Here is a 22,391-nt window from a genome sequence, read left to right as displayed (position 1 = left end):
GCGTAACTGTGTATGTGAGGGAGTGGAGAGACGAGCTGAAAACAACGGATCAATAGGTTTACTGTGGCCTGCAGCCAGTAGCTGTAACATCTAGCTGCTCCTGTGTGTGTGTGTGTGTGTGTGTATCGAGAGAGAGAGAGAAAGAGAGAGAGAGAGAGAGAGAGAGAGAGAGAGAGAGAGAGAGAAAGTGAGAGAGTGTTTCCCACTCTTTTCCATCCTCATCAATACATCCATTGAGTCAGTCCGAAGGGTCCGGGACCCCCCACAGTGATCACATTTATTTTTAGAGAGCTGCTGACTTTCACTGCAGGCCAGATGAATGCGGCACGCGTTGTTATTGTCGCAGTTAATACATACAGTCAATGCGAAGACGGTAAACACGTCGGACCATTGACATTTTTGGGGTCTTTTCCAGGAACAACTCTCTTCAGGTTTCCGATTGGTTGAAACGGCCGACAAATTGTGGCCGTTGGAGTGCCTGTTGCTTGGACCTGTACTTGCCTGCAGATGCATTGTTGGTTCAAAACCACAACTGATAAGGACGCACACTTGTCTCTCTCTCTCTCTCATACATAGGCATCGCACACAGTTTCACCCTGAGTGGTTCAGGATATTACCTATCAACTGGAGCTTGATTAATTAGCCTTTAATTGGTTGTCATGTCACTGAACAGTCAAGTGACAGCACCCTCGAGGGCGCTCCATTTTTTTGTAACTATTGGCTATTTTTGCAAAACTCTTGACAAAAAAAAAAAAAAAAAAAAAAAGACAAACTCTGGAAAGTTGCATTTCATACATTGTCATATTCGTTTTCTGGGAGAGCAAGCCGCTTGAATACGCGAGGCCAGGGACCGATGCGCGCCACACAAACAGATTGCTGCAGGCCGAGTTCATTGGAGTCATGTCGATGTTTTGTCTTTAATCAGCGGTGTTTTTAATGCTTGTAATCAAAACTACCCTCGAGGGGAATGAAAAGCATATTCAATCAAATTGAATTGCTCTTCTCTGCAATTTCTGACCTACCAGGCACACACAGACAGTTAATAAAAAGGCTATTTGTCAGGCTGTCGCCACTCGTGCCTCAAATCAATGAAGACTTAAGAGTCTTCCCCTTCTCTACAAGACTGGGGCACAAAGTGCACAAAACAAAACATGTGAATGTTCCACTCTCACGGCGTTCGGCCAACGATGAGACAGAAACGAAAGGAACGGATCCGTCACCCGTCGGCAACAACATGAGACCTTCTTGCCCTCTCAGCGAAAGCACTTCAACTGTCATATTTATCTGTATATATTTTTTCCATGTAATTTATACAGAATGGCTAATCATACCGGGGTGCTCAGGGGGGGGGGGGGGGGGCATGTGAAAGCAAACACGCCAAGTCTGCCAAATTCCCAAACACCGCACCTCGACTTGCCCCGGCACCAAACTCAAGATGCGACACTTTTTATGGCGCCTGCACGTGAGCCTGCCTGTGGAAAAATTGAGCCCATATTCTCATCTTGTGCCAACCGGCAGAAACGCTGCACCATATGACCTCCGGAGCACAAAATGAGGCTAAAAACCCCCCAAATAAATGTGAAAATCAAATGCCACGATCGGGAACTGTGATGATAAGAAGCAAAGGTGAGGGACAGCTGTTTTAATGTGAATAAGAAGAAAGGCGGCGCATTGAACATTGATTGCGGGACAGTGATGGAAATGCTTTCTTTCGCGAAAGGAAATGAGTTTTCCGACATCGCTAAATCACCTCAGTCACGGTACACGGTTTGCCGCTTTGGTCATACGTTTCTTGTAGGGATCATTACAAGACGCGAGGAGAAGGGGAAGCTCTCAGTTTCAAAGTAAAGGAACTGATGACGAAAACATGAAACCACAAATGATGTTTGAATACAATAATGTCAGCAATAGTTCAGCAAGTGAGGTTACCTGCGAAACATTTGTCCTGTGCCAAATCCAACAAGAGCAAGCGGAGAGCTAATCCAAGGAGGAGTTTTTTTTCCTCAAAATTAATAAATGAAAAATGTCGTTAGTGCATCTGATCAATAGAGTGCAGCAATTGATTGGGTGATGGGATGAAGAATGGCGAGATGGAGGCGATGGAGGTCAGGGCTGAGGAGGGAAGGGGCGGTGGAGGGGGGGGGGGGGGGGGTTATGCTGTTTGCGCTGATGGCTGTTTCAAATTTTCACCCTCATTGAGAACAAAGGAGTCTCCTGAGCCTCATCATCACTGATAGACACTTAGCACCATCCTGACCTTAAAAAAAAAAGCAGGAGGAATGAACGAAAATATGGAGAGGAGGAAAAAAAAAGATGGCCAAATGTGAAATCGGAGATCGGTGTCGAGGTGAACGAGGCACTAAACTGTAAATGAGAAACGAAGAAAGGAGATGGGGAAAAAAAATGAACATAGGCCCGAGATAGTGCCGAGAGTGAACCCCGTTTATTGCGAAGGGATGTGTTGCAGAATTTTCTTCTCCAGTTGTTCACAAAGAAACCAGCATTGTCGCTGAATGCCACTTTTCAAGTAATTTGTCATCTAATGGAATTACTTTTAAAGCAAATAATCCGTAATTTGGCTTTTCATCGTAACCGTGGCAACACTGGGATAAGGCAGACACGATTAAAATCACTTGATGGGTCACACTTTCAACTTACTAACGTGGAGATTTCACTCATTAGAATTCAAGCTCTTTCAGTTTTGTATGTATACCCTACAGTCACGTAGGTGTGTGTGTGTGTGTGTGTGTGTGTGTGTGTGTGTGTGTGTGTGTGCCCGCCGAGTCCCATCCATTAGTGATAATGAAGAAAAAGGGATGCTATTAGCTGTTAATGGACAAACACACAACCACATTGCAGTCACACGCACATTCTCACACACACCGTCTCTCACACACATACATGCGCACACACACACACACACACACACACGCACACACACACACACGTATATATACTGTATTGTCTAATGGGACCATTACTCGCACAGTCATTCCCATGTTGTCAAAATCAGACTTGCAAAATAAAAACTCCGCACACAGCTCTCTAAATGTCTCCAAGGACAGGAAGTGAAGTGTTAGGCCGACACGGAAGGGGCCGTCGGACTCACTTAGTCCATAACGTACTCGTACGTGGGTGCGCGTGTGTGTGTAACGATGAGATGCAGTCTGGGGAATCCAAAGTGCCGGTTGACTTTTTAAAAACGGTCTTCTCACCTCACTTCTCATCCTTCCATCCATTCCTCCTTTGCCTTTCGCTTCCCTCCCGGTTGTTGTTTTGACTGTCCGTCCTCCATCTCTTCCTTTTCCGCATTCCCCACTTTCCTTTCTGGCGCTCTCCCGCGCTCCCTAAATGCTCGTCTCTTAACTTCCTGCGCCTTGCCTCTCTCTTCACACATCAAACCAGTTGAGAGACAGTACATTTCATCCTCCTCGCCTACATCTCACTTCTCCATGTCTTTCCGAACTTATTTTCGCCTCCTCTTCGTTTTCTTTCCCACACCTCTCACCCGACATTTCTTTCTTTTTGCCGTTTCCGATATGCCAAATACGAAATATACAATCTCTATTGGCCAAGTACGTAAAAAACACATACGTGTATGATCAAGCGTTCTGTATCATGAGCCAAACTAGTATTGAGAAAAAAAAAAAGCTACTTTAAGAAGTGCAAATGAGAGAGTGATCAGGCCGGAAAAAAAAAGGAGAGAAACAGACCTTGAGGCACCGACTGCTAACATCAAAGTTCGTAGCAAACCATCACATCAAAACAATGAAAATAGAACTCCATTTACTGGAAATGATTGAGTGGCCATTTCTTCTTTGCCCTCGCCCCCCACCCCTCACTTTTTGTCTGAGGGTGGGGGTGTATTGATCCGTACATTCGCACCAATCTTCCACCTTAACCAGCCCATGTTCACGCCAGGCACATCCCGCCAGCCGCCGTCGCTGCTGCCGAGCTTCCGGGTTTAATAGACCCGAGGAATCCGGTCAACAGGGCACTTCGAACCCGGAGGTGACAAGCTTGCATTTGTACTTTGTGTCTGAGGACACGCATTGTTGTTATTTGTTATCCTTGTAGTGTCTTATGTTTGCGATGAGGTGGAAACGACGGTCTGAAACGATTTTTTTTCAAGTGTGACGGCATTGCAAAATTTGCCATTTAGCTGTACCTTGTAGCGTATACAATGTAAACATTTCATGCTTCAGTTCACAAAACTCCTCTTCATTTGGGCACTAAGAGGCAAATTTGTCCAGGGTGCCCAACCTTTTTGAACCCAAAATATTAGCCGGATTTCACGGAAGCGCAACCGGATCCGTTTTTCCGCTTTTCCCGTATTGAATATTCGCCCCATCCGCGGACGCACGTGCGTACATGCGCTCCTCAATTCAGCCCGCTCGCCAGCTTCATCAACAAACTCCAATCTCGTCAAAGCTCATCGCACATCCAGTCCCGGTTTTGATCTCTACCCCGCCACTTAACATCGACTTTCTTCTCGTATTCGTTTTAAACATTGACACACGAGGACTTTGTCCCACGTTTAAGTATGCGCAGATACTTTCTCGGGGATTAATGAGAATTTAGCAGGTTGGCGGCCGCCACGTCGAGATGTGTCGGGAGGCGCTGAGAAAAGACGCGGGTGGATAAGGGCGCCACTTAAAACCGTTTGTAGGGATGAAGATCGTTAAGTGGGCGGTGAGTGTTTTAATCCGGAATTCAAATTGAAACAGGTGGAAAGAAGAAGTATCATGCATGATGGACAGGATATATTTACATTCGTTTTTTTTCTTCATATTTGTCATAACTGTTCATATCGACCTCAAATAATTGGTGTAAAAAAACACAACTGGGGCCATCTAGGCCCCATTTTGTACAGCATGTGCCGATGTATAATGAGCAGGTCCCGGGTCACGGACCTGCCCCCCAGGCGGTATAAGAACGCGTGTCAGGGAAGGCTGTTCAAAAAAGGGCAAAGCTCCCCGCCCCACAACACTGTCGCGCTCACACGACCTTTGCATCAAAAGACCTGAAACACGACTGCATCATTTCTGGTCTCGCAGGCCATAATCATGACACGGAAGGAGCGCCCGAGAGTCTTCCGAAGCACAAAAAAGAAGCGTCATCCCCTCCGCAGACCCGGCAAACTCCAGCACCTTAAACGCCGTTAGTAACGTTAAGCCCACGGTAAGCTGCGGCGTGGCTCAACACACGGATTGATAATTGAAAAGTAAAGCGGCGGCGATTAATTTGGGACGGCGCGGCGGTTTTAAAAGAAGGCCGCGGCCCCCGTCGTCCCGGCAGTTGACGTGAGAAACCTCGGCGAATCAAAGCTGCGGCCGGTCTCTCGGGGGGTTTCCGCCCGTCCATCCTCCATCGCTCGGCTCGGTTTTAATGCCCACCTGAGGGACTACAGGGGAGGGAAGCAGAGGCTCTCTGACTCCGCGTCGATACTTTTGCTTTCCAGCTGAGCAGAATCACAGCCGCTCTGCTCTTAACTAATCGAAATCTAAAGCCCACCCGCTCCACTTCTCTCCTCTGTTCTTCCTCGCGCTCCACTTTCTCTTCCTCCTCACCAACTTGAGGAACAAACTCCGAGCTTGTCGGCGCTAAACACACATATGGTCTCCTTTTGATCTCCTTCTCGCACGGCACTTAACATCGACTTTCTTTCGCATTCGTTTTAAATGTTGACACACGAGTACTTTGTCTCACGTTTAAGTATGCGCGGATTCTTTCTCAGGAATTAAAGACAACTGGCTGCCATGTTGAGATGGGTCAGGAGGCGCAGAGAACGGCAGATTAGTAAGTGCGGCACTTTTAAAATAGTTTGTAGCTATAAAGGTCTCCATGTTTGTTCTTCAAATGGGAACGGATTCTTTTTTTTTTTGTTTGGCCTTTTTATAGACGAGTTATAAACGGGTTATAAACTCAAATCTTACTTCAGAAGAGCTTACTTTAACAACAGTCCTAAGAATATTTTGTTTACCTCATATGCAAATGTTTTTCACAACACAAATCTGTGTTCCGCAAACAAACGTTACCCGTCAAAACCCCGGAAGAGCATCAATATTTTGTAAGATATAGTATCGATTAGCAGGATATCCTTTGTTAATCTTTTCATCTCCACAAAAAAAATAATTTGGAAGGCTGAAACTTTGGGAACGCCAATAACTGAAAAAGACACACACTGAAGCAACTCATCTTTTGGATTACAACCAAAAGCCTGTTTTGAGTCCCACGAGAGAAGTTCAAGATCCCGCAAATTCTTTCTTGAGAGTGCCGAAAGGTTCGGGCTTGGCGGCGGAACAAAAGGTCATCGAGCGCTTGCCGATCACGGGCGAAACCTTCTCAGCAGTGGAAGACGCGACGGTGTGATGAGGAACGCTGACCCTGCGACCTTTTTTTTTTCCATTTAACACCCTTTACAGTCAAGAGTTTGACATCTTGTCTACACTCACTTTTGTGTTGTTCATCGAAGGCCTGCGTGAAGGAGCAGATACACTCGTGCACTAATCAATACACGTTGACACTTGCCTGCGCACGGATAGCGAGCCTAACTCATCAGGGTTTGGGTTTTATTTTTTTTTCCCCAACCAGTAATTTTTCACGAGAGATTTATTTTTGAAAACCTCAGGAAAATACAATAATGCAGCCGTTACTTAAAGCATGCTATTGAACGCTGATTGCTGGGCTAACCTAGAGAAGTCTTTCTTTAAAATGGAGAACCCCCCCCCCCCCCCACCCCCCGCCCCAAAAACAAAACAAAACAATGGACACGTCATTAGTCCAGAGTAAAAAAAGAAAAGAATCAAATAGAAGAGATCGTTATTCATGAGTGAGCCGCATCTAGGAAGGATATAAGTGAAAAAAAAAAAAAAAAACAAGTCTGTCGCGGTTCCATCTTTATTAGTCACATGGTGAAAACAAGAACACAGCTTACCACAACACAATGATTTGATACACGGTGGATTCAAACTGTGTTTCAGAGAGGCCGCATGCAAGCACGAGACACGCAAGTTACTAGCACGACTCCACATCAGCACAACACGCTGCACATTCACACACCGCTACAGGATATCATACAACGCTCCAGAACGAGTCCGCCCTTTATCGTGCGTTTGTCTTCCGGCAACTAAGGCAGAGTTACTAAAACTGAATATTTAAAAACTTCTTGAGTGGAGTCGATTGAAATTTACTGCATTCTACCAGAATTCGTTTGAAAAAGGGAAAGAGAGAGAGAGACATGTTTTGGCAATGTCATTTTTTTCCCCCCCTGACAATTGATTTGAAGATGAGGATGCTGCGGCACAGAGAAAAAAAAGTTGGTAAAATGGATGGAAAATGTGCGTCGCCTTTGTCAATATTTGCCATTGTAATCCAGTTGAGTGGAAATAAGGTGATGTGATGTCACATGATGCCAACCGGAAGGCTTCTACCACATTGCATCATGCCACTGTGAGGCGACTTCGGTTCACTTCCTCCATCAAGAAATGTTTCCACTTTTTTTTTTTTTTTTTGGATGACTGATCCTCCTCACTTGTTACTTACTCTTCAGCTCTTCCTCTTTGCCTTCGTTTTCTCACCTTCTGTCCCCAAAGACGGAAAAAAAATAAAAAAAAGGCCTTTTTTCCAAAGCTTTGAGTATGCTGGAGAAAAACCATGATGAGGATCTCAATGCCCTCTGGAATTAGATGGATATAAAAAGTCTCCACACCCCTGTTCAAATGCCAGATTGTAAACTAAAAAATTGTACAAAAAAAAAAAAAAGGAAAATTTCTGCGTCTCTATTTAGCTGTAAAGGTTATTGGTCAGATTAATAGTGGAAAAGATGTGGAAATTATCTATACTGTGGACCCCCCCTCCCACTCCCCCGGCGCAACCAGTCTCTCTCTTTCTCTTTTTTTTAATTCATCACAAAATCAAAAAAGCGGTGTGCACACTTTTTGTAGCCACTGTACTTGTGAGGAAGTCTCAAGAGCAGTCTGATAAGCTACTGGATTTTCTTTTTCATCTAAACTGACAAGAAACTTGTGAAAAGCTTTGACACTTGTGTTTACAGGTGTGTATCAGTGTTAGAAGCTTTCTGACACCACCACGGGAAAACTGACTGAAAACAGAGGGTGGAAACCAAGGAGTGTCACGAGAGTGGAGGTGGAACTGGTAAACGCCACCAGAAAGCTTTTCCCAAAGTAAATTCTTACTGCCTAAATGAGATGACAGTTCAAGTGTACTCACAGGCCCAATCACTTTAGAAATAGATCGTATCCACGCCCCCGCAAATATCGACGTCTTTCTCCATAAAACACTGCATGAAGCAACGCATCACAAAGCAGAAAGGTCCAGACGGTAACGATGATTTGCACAAAAAAAAAAGAAGAAAAACAGAACAAAATCATCACATTTGTTTTTCCACTGTATCAATTTCATGTTTCGGTTGGAGGGTCGCGGCATGAAGCGGCAAAGCGCAAAAACCTACATTGGTGACTGATGAGAGACATGGCGAGAGGCTCTCGTGATTGTAAATCTGTCGTCAAATGGGTACGTTTCTTTGAAGACGGATGACCGGAGGAAGTCATTCCCACGCGGGGGATTCAGCCAGTCACATACACCACAAGAAACAAATAAGATGTGCAAGATTCATACGAGACGACATGATATGTAAGATCGGATATTAATACTGTACATGTTGGGACTTCATTGAGTGGAATGAAGAAAAGTGGGAACCGGGGGGGGGGGGGGGTGGGCATGTTATCAGCATGACAAAACGGCGTATCTGAAATGTCTGAACATCGGGCGGTATTTATTTATTTTAAAATCAGGACCCCCCTGCTGACTTCCACTGTTAAATGTATTTAATCAAAGTCCGTTAATGTGAATAGTACCAACATTGAAACGCGGGCCGAGGAGCTGTGGTGTAAATGTCTTCAAGTGACTCCAAGAGGGAGTTGCATCGTCACGTTTTGATTGCATGTGGTGAAATGTGCAATTAACGGGCAACACTAATAAAGGTTGTCTCATTCACACCAGGCATGCGGACATCGTCATGGAGCGAGAGTTGACAACTCATATTCACATGAACATGCCCTGTTCAGAGCAAGTGGGGCCACCTTGAACCCCCGAATTCAAGGGAGGAAGGACACACTCTACAAGCTGATCCATTCTGCTCCCCGAAAGGAGGCGCAACGATAGCCGACGCAGCGGCCGACGACACGGATGCGCGATCAAAACCCAAGCCCTATTTTGATGGCGCCCACTCGCAAGCATATCTTGCTCACAGATGTCAAGCGAAATGATTTATCCCGTCATAAAATAAAACGGTGTCCTAAAACTTCCATACAATGAACAACACCTAATTTGCTAGCGTCATACAGGCTGACATCAAATAAATAGAAAAGAGGGAAAAAAAATGCATGGACCACTGCTGACTCCAACTATGACGAAGGAGGAAAAAAAAACGAGCAAATCATTAGGAATGACTAGAAGTTATAAATTACTAAAACAACATGAACATAAATCAGAGCGTTAGCCTTGTTTTTCAGCCAATAAATAAATTAGCGGGTGCATTCATTCATGAGCATCACTGTGGGAGATAAAACACTCATACACACACACCCACACACACACATAAACCTAAATTCAGAGTGGCTTCGTTCTTTCCTAACTGTAAGTCTTCCGATAATTTCTATTTAAAACGGTGCGCTTGCTTTTAAGCCTTCAATCTGAGCCTCATTCTACATGATTTTGAAAATAAAACTTTGAGAGTCCCGATTAGCTTTTTCGCCGTGGCCTCACCGCAAAACCTCGAAGCTCCACGTTGATGCGGTTTTCTCCAAGAAGCCAATCCCCTTTAAACCATGAAGCGGTGCTCCTTGCCATCATGCGCCATCAGGATCACGTTACGGTTGGAGGTCCAGATAAGGCGGGCCAGCTTCAAGTGGTTCTGGGAGCCGGGAGATGCCGGCTGCACCGGGGGAACCTGGTAGGTCTTAATGCAGCGCAGTTGAGGGGCTGAATTCAACATGCCGATGCTTCCCAGCAGACTGGTGTTCATCTGGATTGGGACGATTCCCCGCACCCCCCACAAAAGAATACTCTTTACTAAAGGTCAATCTTTCAAGAGGCCATTTTCTCGTAATCTCCCGCAAACCGACAGAAGGACACACGCATGAAATCATCGACGCAGACATAACGTACGTCATCTCTTTACCAAAGCAGCCAGCGAGTTGAGGCAGTGGTGGTTTGTGCTTCATTTACATTTTGCTGTTGATGCGTCCATTTTTTTTTTCTGACAAATGTAACGTAACGGCTTGATTGCTGCCACTCGTGCAAGCTGAATCCACCAAACTGCGACGGCCTTCTTCGCCATTTTATGATGTTTTCGACGAAGTGACTCAGAGATGCTCTCATTTGGAAGCTAGCTTGCCGTTGGCAGACGATCAGCTAAGAACTTCCACCGCTGCTAATGGCGATCTGGACCTTTCTCTGCAACGTCTTGAGAAATTTACTGCTCTGCTTTCTCCAGCATCGACCCCACAAGGAGCCTCGCCAGTCTATCAGACCTCGATTGGACTCTTCCATCACGTAGCTGTTCAAGCCAGAAAGCTATTAGGGGGGGGGGGGGGGGGGGGGTCAACGCTTGGTAATCCCTAACATGGAGCTCCACACAATACTCAACATTTTAAAAAGCTATTTATACATGCAATGATGAACATTTTCATGAGGTATCGACCATTCCGGGTGGTCATTGATCACTTATTGGCCATTGAATAGAGAGAGTCATGTAAAAAGTAACAGGTGCATCTTGCTCACCTGCCAGAAGGAGATGTGACTGTCAGCGTTGGAGTAGGTTGCCAGGTAACGGCCGTCGGGGGCAAACGACACCGCTGTGATTGGACCCTTATGACCGTGGATATTCTAGACACAAATGGAGAGAAAGTCCCAGTTACGAAAAGTAAATTCTTATATTCGGAAGAGAGCCACTTGAGAAGAGGGCGTCGTATACTTAAAAGTATCTCAATCAGTGATTTATTGAAGCAGTTTGCAAATCATTTCTTTGGGTTTTGGTTGCCGTCACACCGTCTTAACTTCACCCGCCGATAAATTCTATTTTGTGTGAATAAAGACAGGACAAAGAACAAATGGTGGCCCTTGTTGAAATTTCATTGCGACAAAGCAGAAAATCTCTGGGCTTTTTCTTGACACTAAGTGTTTTGCTTTGAGCGAGATAATTCCATCAGGTGAGGGGCAGCGTGCTGCCATTCGCCGGCAGAACCCGCGAGGCGAAATAAAGCTACGCGGCATCGTGGCTAACCAAATAAAGTGTCCCAACAGATGAAAGGTATGTAACACAATAACGGCCATCGCAGAAATCTCCATCCCGACACGGCCTGCGTCTGGGATTAGAAACGCGCGCCACTCGATGAGATTAAGGCACTTCGCCTTGGCCGCCCAAGACCCCTAAATTATCGCCCATCTGTGGTTGTAGAGAAGAAAAATGTAATACCGCGATGAAATGAAAATCGTAGTTTTTTTACCTGGTTCTCGCCCTTATATTAGATCCCGGTTGCGTTGGGTGAAATTGTTGCCTTTTTTTTTTTTCCAGCCTTCCAAGCCAAACTCAGTCTTTTCAAACCCTCTTAATCGCGTTTTTTCCCCTCAATTTTTTCGCTTCAGTCTTAGGTTTCCATTGCCGTATTTCAGGCAACATCACCATCCCTCTTTTCCATTGCTTCATCCCCTCAGCGCTTTTACGTGATGTCAAAACAGATGGATGCACAATTCCAGTGGAGAAACAATGTAAAACAAATTATCACTGCCATCTGCGTGCACCGGGACTTGTACGACACAGCCGGCTTCCAATAAGAGACAAAAATTAAAACCGGCCACATAAACAGAAGGTATAGTCAATAATTCGTTTCATGCAATTTCTCTTTCTTTGCCCTTACATGTCAGAGAAGAAGTTGTAAACATGGAAGCATGACAGCATTTTTTTTCAAGATTTGGGTGAAGGGAGGGGATTGCCATTTCCATACCTGGCATTTTCCAGTGCGTACATCATAGAGGGCCACTGAACCTTGTCGAGCGCCGACAGCAATGCGGTGACTGCGGTCGCAGTAACCCACCATGTAGAATCTGAAGCGGTTGCCCAATAATTAAACATTGAGAACATGACAGTGAAACAAATGTTTCGGAGTTTCTTTATTCCCTCGTCACTTACTTGCAAATAGCAGGAAAGCACTCTTGCAACCCTTTCTTCTTGACCAGCGATCCTTCGATACAGTACATGATGATATCCATCACCTTAGGAGACAATCGTGTGAGATGGGGAGGAGGTGCATGCAATTTTATTCAAAAGCGCTGTGCTTTTCTATCATGGAAATGGAACTTAAGGAATCTCTAATATTGGTAGTCGTCATGGCGAGTCATCTTGCCATTGCTTCTTGTTCATATTGATTACCTCAACGAGCAAGTCTACAACATCTCCAGGCATCTTCTCGATCAGGATGTCAATCACTCTCAATATTTCAGTCTTGGCTCGGGCTAGAGTGGTGGTGTGAACGTTCTGTTGTGACTGAGAGTTGGCCTGGGCTGCATTGTATCGATGGACCTGCGAAAATAATATCAACGCATTTGTTTCAGAAAAGATATTTCTATGCCTAGGTGAACACGCATGGCGTTTGGACAATTTCCTTGCATTGCCATTCTTTTCAATGGGAAACATGACCTTAGTTTATGATATGTCAGGTTACAAACAGGCATACGCAAGCCACTTAAGTTCATAACTCGAGGTTCGACTGGAAAATACATCTCTGTCAAAATCTTCAGGCACTGAGAATTCATTTGGTTTCACCTCTCTCGCGATGGTGGTGATGAAGGCTGGCGGCCGGGCAGTCGCAATAAGAGAGAGGGCGTGTCGAGCAGAGCGCGCCGAATCTGCTGGTGGGTTGAGCGGCAAACCCATGGTAATGCTGCAGACGAGAGAGGAAGAGGAGCGGAACAGATTATTTTTCACCTTCATTCAGACAGCGAAGATGGGGAAAAAGATCCTGATCTCTTGGCCGATTATGGATCAAATGGTGGATGTTTGCTGATTTTATTCACCTTTATGTGCGATAACCATTTACAGCATCTTATTATTTTTTTTTGTAGGCAATGCCCTTGTGACTTAATGAATAAAAGTTCAAATGAATTCATAATGCATTGCACCACGCAATGCGTTCTGGAAACAGAAAAGGAAAGTTTTATTTTTTTTTTTTTCAAACATATTTTTACTGGACTATCAATATTTATGGTGAACAGGGACCAGGCTGGCCAGCAAATATTGAAAAAAAAAGTGTATAATTGACGCTCAGCGAAATGCAGTAGGGCAGGTGAAGCTATTTTTTATGCCTCATATTTTTTTCAATTAAATCAGACAGTAAGCAAGAGAGTGTGTGTGTGAGAGAGAGAGAGAGAGATAGTGAAAGTGAATGAGAGTGTGAGAGAGAGAGAGAGATTTACAAATATATGAAGTGAAGAGATTAGTGGGCAGCTTATAATGTCAAGGCTGAGTCAATGGCAGCCATTCACCAGAAAACGGCATAATGGACTCCCACAATGCAACAGGAATCACACACACGCACGCACGCACGCACGCACACACACACACAAACAGCTGGCCCCTCATTTCTCCAAGCGTATGTGAGTGACAGGGGGGAAAAAAGGCAAAAGGAGGGGGAGCAAGGCCTTGTTAACAAACGAGTGAGTCAGGGAGGAGAGAAAGAGCACAAAAGGGAAGAGAGGGAGTCAGAGAAGGGGGGGGGGGGTGACTTGCACGATTCATCTCCCCTGATTACAGATCACAGCCAGAGATGAAGGTGGGTAATATGTTCGCCATAAATCAGCCATGCTGAAATGTTTAATTTCATTTATAGTGTCGGCTGTAATTGGAAACAGTCACAACGTTGATATAAGGCACGAGTGCAGGGAGCTAATTGAACTGAAAACCAATGAGGTTAATGACCAACATTAAGTACATGTAATGAAATAATCTGAATTATCGTTAGGGCCCACACACACACACACACACACACACACACACACACACACACACACACACACACACACACACACACACACACACACACACACACACACACACCATGATAAAAGGGGAATATTGATTGTTATGTGTGAGGAAGCAGCTAATAACATCAGTCACATTGTTTGAGTCACTGCAACCAGAAATCAACACCCCGCTGACTTGACAGGTTAAACGTTTGACTTTCTGAGCAAAGTACAGGCCGGTGGGCTTTCTGGTGGCGTAAAATTAGAGGGTCGAATAATTTTGGAGCGCAACAACGTGCGCGTTTTTTTTAAATCCCTTAAACGAACCCCCCCAGAAACGGCCAACTAAACATGGAGCAGAGGGCAGCTGAGCGACCAATTGATTTGTCTCGCATCAATTCAAAAAACATGAATGGAACCAGATTTCTGTTTCATTTGGCATCAAACTACCTCAATTTTTTTTTTCATAATTCATGGCATTTTCAAATGTGACCGTGTGCCTATGGTTTCTCTTTGTGCGTTAGTTTCAAGTTGCATGGTCTTACCAGTGTTTTTTTTTTTCCCTTATCATTTTCTTTTTTGGAGGGGGATAAAGAAATGAACGCAGCAGGTAACGTGGTGGTCTGTCGACAAGCGTTCTGGTATTGAAAATGTATAAAATGTGTGCAAGTCTTCCACAACGGGGGCTCTTCCCCATTCTGTACAAATTGAAAAAAGGATTATCACTTTCACTCACAGACTCACACAAGGCAGCTCTGTAAGGAGTGTATTGATGACTAGTAGTGTGCAACAGGGACAAAGAGCCTCACTGCGATTCAGCTGCATGGAAATACTAGCTTCTGTGCGCGCCCGCACTTCCTTTCAGCCCGTTACACATTCAACTCCTCGTATGCTGCCTTCTCCCTTTCCCTTCTTCAACTGCGCGAATGGTGTGAGGAATTAAAGCAGGGCCACAGAATCCTGCCCCCCCCCCCAAAAAAATGGGTTTTTCAAACTAAAAGGATAACTTTAGTAGTAATGTGCAGCATGCCCAGTGGATGGAGAATATTTCTATTCCACAACTTTAAATGAAACACAAAAAGCAAGTGGAGAAGTGGATGTCTGTTTATCCACAATCAAATAAATACGTTGGACTGCAAGTTGTGTGCAGATTTTTCCTGAGATATTTATTTTTTCTTTAATTGCTGACGACTGGAGCTGTCGCCGCTTTGAAATCGAATACGCAAACTGCATTGCGTTTCTTGCTCCTCGGCGCGGACGCGCAAACACACGCACTCGCACCCAACGCACAGCAGACATATCCATACTCATTAAGCCAGACTAAAGCGTCTCGGATTTCAGGCTTAACAAAATCAGTTCATGCAGACTTTTGCCATTTCTGACACGCACACTTATCTCATGTTTGATGCACCAGACACACGACGGGGCTTTGTCAAATGCAATGGCTTTCCTACTGAGCATTTCATTCATTTTCGATCACTTATCCTGTTCAGGGTCTCGGGTGAGCCTCGAAGATTTTAGGCGAGAGGCTTGGTTTATCCTGGACTGGTTGGTCAATTGCGGGGGCACACCTACGCACTATTTGGAGTCTTCAGAAAAACCTCACAGGCATGTTTGTGGAACGTAGGAGGGGGCCAGAGTATCAGAAGAAAACCTCGACTTAAACGATACATTGGCTGCTCGTATGATTGACATCCTCTCTACCAATCATCTCTCGGCAGCACAAAAATCCCGAATCGTACTTTCCAGACTCACATCTGTTGAGTCGGCATATTTGTACAACAACCGATGAATGCCAGCCTCGGGAAAGGTTTCCTAGAACGCGTGCCTCATTTTAGGAAGCGGTCATTTAACGAAGACGGACGAAGGCCGAAAATGGCTGACATGTCAGTGCAATGCAGACGATGAAATATCACGGTAATGCCTGCAATCAAATTAAAGTGACATTGATCAATGTGAATTAAAACAAATTAGAATCAGCGCAATTAAATTCTCCATATAAATATAAAGCACTTTGTAGAGCAAAAGGTGTGAAACTGTGTGAAATTCATGGATTAAAAACGGATTTTCCCCAGCTTGGTAAACTCTGAGAACAAATGAATTTTATCCAAAAGCGATCAAGGGAAATTTCAGGAAGGACTCACTTGGCCAGCTGCTTCTCGGCATCAGCGCAGAGTTCCAGCAGCCCCATAAGCACGGCAGACACGTCCATGTACGGCTCCCACACGGTGAAGCCTCGGCCGATCAGATCGATGGCGGTGCGACGGATTGTGCTGTGCGGTGGCAACTTTGGGCTGGGGGGCTGCAGTAGCAGGAAGGTCAGGGCCTTACCTGAGACAGTCAAACACTGAGAATGACTATTTCGCCAGGGAATCAAATGTGTTGACATTGTATATGACTTCTATTCGTATCGGCATCCAGTTAGCACGTCTCGCTCGACGCGTATGTTTCGGGCGGCCGAGAATCCTGCAATAAAATTAACATTTCATAATTGAGAAAAAAAACGGGGGTGCGAGTCGAAATACAACATGCTCACAGAGGATGAAGCAACTGAGTGAGCTGGAGGTCATTTCATAGCTGACCTGACATTTGAGCCAGCCTCTGTGGGGACCCGCTGACCATTAAGGTTCCAAAAAAATATCCCCCAACCCTCAATAACGTTGCCCTCCCCCAAACACACATAAGCCACCCCGCTCGGCTATCTCCCAGGTGACCGACTACCAGTACATCTCGCCCAGAGGAATTCAGAGCCCCGGCAAAACAAGGCAGCTCAAACACCAGAACCTACAACATTCGACAAAAAAAAGAAATGACATCAACGTGAAGAGTTATATATTATACAAGGTGATATTTTGCATTTCTCTCAACATTTTTCTTTTATGGATCGATATAATAAATGGATATGACTTTGTATTCTTGAGGGCAAATAACAAGGAAGGACGTGTTTTCATGGCAGCTGCTAACTTCTAACTAACCGTCATTTGGGGATTTGGTGACAACTGGTGAGAGGGATCAAGACCAGACGAATCTTTTCATATACAATTCAATCAATGTGAAACAACGCAATCAAAACTAATACGCTCGTTACGCGACAAGCGATTTTGCGGAACGCCCTTGTCGTGCGTGTGTAAAATATGCAAACACGCATTTGCCAAGTTAATTGCAACTCCTGCTTCTGACAGCTAATCAATGTGAGCTCCAGAGAGCGATTCGTTTCACATAAAGCGATAATCAGCGATATATACACTGGATGGGTGACTGTGTGGGAGGCCTTTGGGGGAGGAGTGTGATGTGGAGGTCATGGGGTAGAAGATCACTGGTCAAAATCAAACCTCTCATGTGAATATGTATGCAGATTCTCTTCTCAAACGAAGAAAACCCCCCAGAAACCTAGAACACGTGTCGAGATGTCATGATGCGATTGATGAAGGTGGAGATTGCGGGCGGGTGTATTTTGTGTAAGCGCGTGTACTTTTTACCTGTTGAATGTTTGAGCCAAATTCGACTTTGTAGCCTTTTTTTGGTGTGTGTTTATAGACAATTCAAGATGGCTAGAGACTCAACTGCAGCTCTTCTCCGAACGTCAGTGAAGAAAAAGTGAGAGTAGTCTCTCCACCGAGGTCCATTCCTCTTGGTGGACATCTTTATTTAAAGGAAGGCTCTAGATTCAAATGACTCGATATCTATTGACAAAGCATCAGTCGGCCATAATGGGCTGTTCGTTAGAGTAGTAAACATGTCACATTAACACCCGCTGGGTAATTAGAGCAGGACTTTGGTCGGAGGAAGCAGACAAAGGGAAGAAGGAAGGAGTGAACGTCGGAGAGAGCGCGAAACAGCAACAGATTGGTACATTTTAATTTATTGGGCCAACACAACACGCTTGTTACTTTCTTTCCTCCGCCGCCGTTCCCGTTTCCGTCTGCTACTGTCGTGAAGGTAAATCAATGTTAAGGACTTAGTGGATAAAGGCTCGATCAGAGTGACTGCAAAGAGTGAAGGTCTTGTCTTACGATTCATGCATAAAGCTTCACTGTCAAACGTTCAAGAGCGTATGCAAAAATGACGTGTTTGAAGTGATCGGCGAGGTAGACCAGATGAGTTCAAACTGAATTTCGGTTTTTGTGCAACAAGATCGCAAATGACTGATGTGAAATTTTCTTAGGGCATTTTGTAGAACTGTTTTTGTCCGCAGTGCTGTACACAAAAAAGCCCAACAACAAAAGAAAAGAAAAAAAACAAACTCAATTTCCAATCAGCTCTCATGAATGTTTCAAAATGCCACCATTCATGATGAATGGACCCCTGTGGGGACTTGCAGTATTTTGACATTTACGACGCAGATAATTGTCCGGAGAGAGAACACGACGGACAGTTTGTCTCTTTCACCCCCGTCCAACCCTTTCTTTGTTATCATCTGTCCGTCATTCCTCCCAGCCCAGGCTCAATTTCCCCCACCATCCTCTACATTTCTTCTCTCGGCACATGAAAACATAAATCCATACGCTGCCATGACGACTACTGTACCCACCTTCTCTCCGGGTAGACGGCTCTCATTTATCACGCACGCGCAGCACTGTATGCCAACAACACCAATCCATCTTTCAATTTCATGACAGAGACAGGTGAAGTACGAGATGGGGTGGACGCAGAGAGAAATACAATTGACTGGATGGGAAGAGGCTGAAGGACGGACTGATCGAATAAGCCGAAAACCACCGAGGAGACCGGAATGAAAATGTAGACGCAACATTTGACCGTCACGCCTAAGCGGATTCCTCTGGTTGGAATCTTGTATTCTCATGGGTATGCCGACTTTCTTTCTCAACCTAAGGAAGACGAGTCGACCAAAACAATGGAACCGGAGTCACAGTTAAAAGACCGTGTCATACCGAAGAGCTCAGTATATTACCGATGTATGAGATTTTTAGGGGGGCTGGAGACCATTCAGGTGAGCTACACCTCGTGTGTTCAACTCGCCGTGGATTAAGCCTATCAGTGAGCAGACAGGCACCGTCTCCGGGTGGATGCCCCCAGAGACAACCAATCAGAGCTCAGGAGAAGCAGGATGGAAGAGCGCCTTAGTGCTTAGTGCGGGTTTGATGCACGCTGAGGCTCAAGTGCTGTCGGCTCCGTGTGGCACAGGCTCCGATCAATCAGAGAATTGGTGTGTGCGTGTCGTATTTCGCGCCAAGCTCTTTAACGAGTCAAGCTTGGCAGATTAAAATCAATCTCAACTCTCCCCCCTCACCTTTAATCCATCTGTGATTTTTTTTTTTTACCCCCATGACTGTGATTGTATTGTACCAAAGGAGATGCTCGAAGTTCGACCTGCATCACGACACGGATTGCGGTTGAATGTTGTGGTACGGTATGAAACAATGATGTACTTAACCCTGAAATGAGGTTTAGAAGTGTCCAGGTTCTGCAAAATGTCAGCAGAAGAAGCTATCAACCGTTTATAAGTGTCTACTGCTGTCTAACTGAATCGCTGCACAATTTATCACAGAAACAAGGTTCAGCGCAGCTCACGTTGTTTTTCCAACCTGATAAAAATCCCTCCAAACCGCAGCTAAACTTGCAATTGATATATCCAACAGCTCTATGAAAACAGTCACGTTCAAAGAGGGAGAAGGCATCATTTTGCAACGGTTCATCCCCGACACAAATAACGTTTGTGCTCTCAGTGACTTACATGTGTGTCGAGCCAGGGAATAGTTTGAAGAACCGCCACTTGTCGGTCCAAAGCCTTCGGGGACCTGGCCGCCGGCCCGAGTACGTGCGGCACCTTTTGGAGGTTCAATCTCAGCCCCAAACTCCGCCCCGATGACACCAAGCAACACGATGGCCGTGGCCTGTTTGCGGCGCTCCTCGTACGAATTGGAGATTTTCTTGGCATTCGGCGGAAGGTTCGAGAGGCAGCCTTGCACACACAGACAAAGAGAATTTACGAACTGTTGGATGCGTTGCTTTCAATCGATCTCATCCTTCTCGCTATGAAATGTGTTAAAAATAACGCCTCGCCATGAAGGTGATAGCAACAAAAGGCAGACAGTGCTTCTATTGTCGGGGCTTGGCCATTATTTACATCCAAACAAATGCAGGCATACATCTTATTGTTCAACTGAAAGCCTTTTGTTACAGTGCAGACATACACAGCCACTCTAAGAGTCTTTCTGCTTTTTGGACACATGTGATAGGACACACTTCTTGCCAATTCTGTCGATTTAAGTGTTTGTGTGTGTGTCTGTTTGCAAACACCTAAAAAGAACCTGGTGTGTATGTGTGTACAATACATAACAGAACCTGCGCAGCGGGGAACTATGGCAGCAGACTTGTGAAAATTGCGTGCGTGGCAAAATCACAGTAGGAGATGTGAGCTCCTTATACACATGGTTAAAAAAAGCACACAAGCCCAATAAGGGCAACGTATAAATTGTGTGCACGCGTTTGTGTGTAGGTGTGTGCGTGTGAGCGATGGCAAGAGTGAGAGAGAGAGAGAGAGAGAGAGAAAAGAGAGGATGCAATTTTCTATTACCATCAAGCCGTCGGATTTTTATTTCTGATTTTCTCTGTCTTTGGGTGAGTGAGCAAATCACTCTGACTGATTTATATCGCAGGGAACAAAGCGCCTGCTGACCACACCCACCCACACTCCACCCTCCTTCCCACACTTGCGGTAGGACGTTGTAAGATGAACATACAAAAGAGAGAGAGAGGGAGCCACTGTGCCGTCTTGCCGTTGGCCTTCCTAGATTTGTTAATGCAACCTGATTCTGGTCATTATTTAACATGACTCCTAAGTCAGAATCATATTATGAATTTCTAAAGGCTCTGCAATTATTTATGATATACAGTAGCTTATACATATTTTTTTCTAACTGGGGGGGAAAAAATACATTTTTACAGCACATCAGATTTAATTTCCAGAGTTGAGCAGAAAGCAACCTCCTGTCTTTATGAAAATAAAGAAAAGCATTTTACATTGCAGACATAAGATACGAAAGATTGGAGGCAAAAATGGAGTCCGAGGATCATGACAAATATCCTGCAGTGCAGGCCTGAAGCAACAATCACTTATGATTGGTCACAGGGGAGTCTATCACGCCCAAATCTCCCAAGCCAGCAAAGGCAACCATATTACTGGCGATACATATAATACAATACATCATATTTCATTTTTTGACACAGCTTCTGTAATATTTATATACTGTATTGATGTTGACAGTTGAAGTATGGATATAAACACACATTTGATTTGGATGGAGGTAAAACCGTGACTTGTGCAAAAAAAGATCTATGCGATGGATGGATGATGAATCCATCGTGGCTCCTGGGATTATTAAAAAGAAAAAGGGTTACGAATCTAAAAGCTAATGTCATATGTCAAATGTTCATCTGCCGTTAAGTTGAAACAAATGCTGCACACAATGTTGGTCAACCATTTTTACGTGGGCCATGTTGATAGGGTAATTATGAGAAGTTGACCTTAATTACAAGCCAGTATATTCATCTAAATGTCGGGGGGGGGGGGGAACATTTCACAATATTACGGGTTTAAAACAGAAAAAAGATAAACACCAAGAGGTCAAAATAAGAAAGATTTTAAAGAAATGAAAATGGCCATCTCAAGGCTGTTCCCATCGGTTCACATGGGTGAGTCCGAGGTTTGTAAGTTACTCAATTTTTCAGCCCCTCAAAGCCCCCTTCCCCCATATTTTCATACTATATCCTGGTGCTCTTTATAATGAGATTGCGAAAAGGGCAGCTGTCATTTGGAAGAAGGCCCAGCGGCTGGCTCTGATAAATGGATTAGAGATGGCATCCGTTCCCTGGGCCAGAATGGGCCAGTAGATAACAGAATTACAGATGGACTTCCAACCAAAATCACACAAAAAAGTTACAATTTACTGTACAGAAAGGCAAAAAAAAAAAGAAAGAAAAAACGTTATGGTAGTGTGAGAAAAACGTTTAAATAGGCGTTTGATAAGAATATATCTTTCAAGATAATGTACATGAGTGAAGAAGACATGACAGTCCTAACCAGCAGTGTGGTTTGATTAAACTTATGCGAGTCAGAGTTCCCGCGCTTAAAAAAAAAAAGTATTGATGGATGGATCAATGAGACTCCAAACTTTCAACTTTACAGTTGGGCCATTGGTAGCCATTTTTGATCATGTAAAAGCTTTTTTTTTAAAACATTTTTTATTAAAGACTGGCAGGTGCTCTGAACTTTCTAGGTGGAATGAGATGTCTGCAGACAGTTGTTGGGTGAAGCTCATCCTACCTGCGGTCTCTCGGCCCGTGTGGACGGAATGATTGATTTTTGAATGCCATCGATCCCCTTC

At 44.7% G+C, this 22,391-nt stretch overlaps 1 protein-coding gene across 2 annotated transcripts in view; it reads right to left on the bottom strand.

The window, feature by feature from the left end:
- Positions 1-6,886: 6,886 nt before the first annotated feature.
- wdr7 (WD repeat domain 7) overlaps positions 6,887-22,391 on the bottom strand; it is a 34,880-nt gene continuing 19,375 nt past the window's right edge. For both annotated transcript variants that reach the window (XM_086135143.1, XM_086135145.1), the window contains 8 exons: positions 19,739-19,966; positions 16,188-16,374; positions 12,848-12,965; positions 12,455-12,604; positions 12,215-12,297; positions 12,030-12,129; positions 10,807-10,911; positions 6,887-10,048 (listed from right to left, as the gene is read on the bottom strand). In XM_086135143.1, the coding sequence (XP_085991269.1) occupies positions 9,845-10,048; positions 10,807-10,911; positions 12,030-12,129; positions 12,215-12,297; positions 12,455-12,604; positions 12,848-12,965; positions 16,188-16,374; positions 19,739-19,966 (1,175 nt within the window). In that variant the 3' untranslated portion in view covers positions 6,887-9,844. The remainder of the gene's footprint in view (positions 10,049-10,806; positions 10,912-12,029; positions 12,130-12,214; positions 12,298-12,454; positions 12,605-12,847; positions 12,966-16,187; positions 16,375-19,738; positions 19,967-22,391) is intronic.

The sequence above is a fragment of the Hippocampus guttulatus genome, chromosome 17 (genome assembly GCF_054856545.1).
Source record: "Hippocampus guttulatus isolate MCC_2025c chromosome 17, RoL_Hgut_1.0, whole genome shotgun sequence".
Classification (NCBI taxonomy): domain Eukaryota; kingdom Metazoa; phylum Chordata; class Actinopteri; order Syngnathiformes; family Syngnathidae; genus Hippocampus; species Hippocampus guttulatus.
This window is presented reverse-complemented; position numbering and strand designations above follow the sequence as displayed.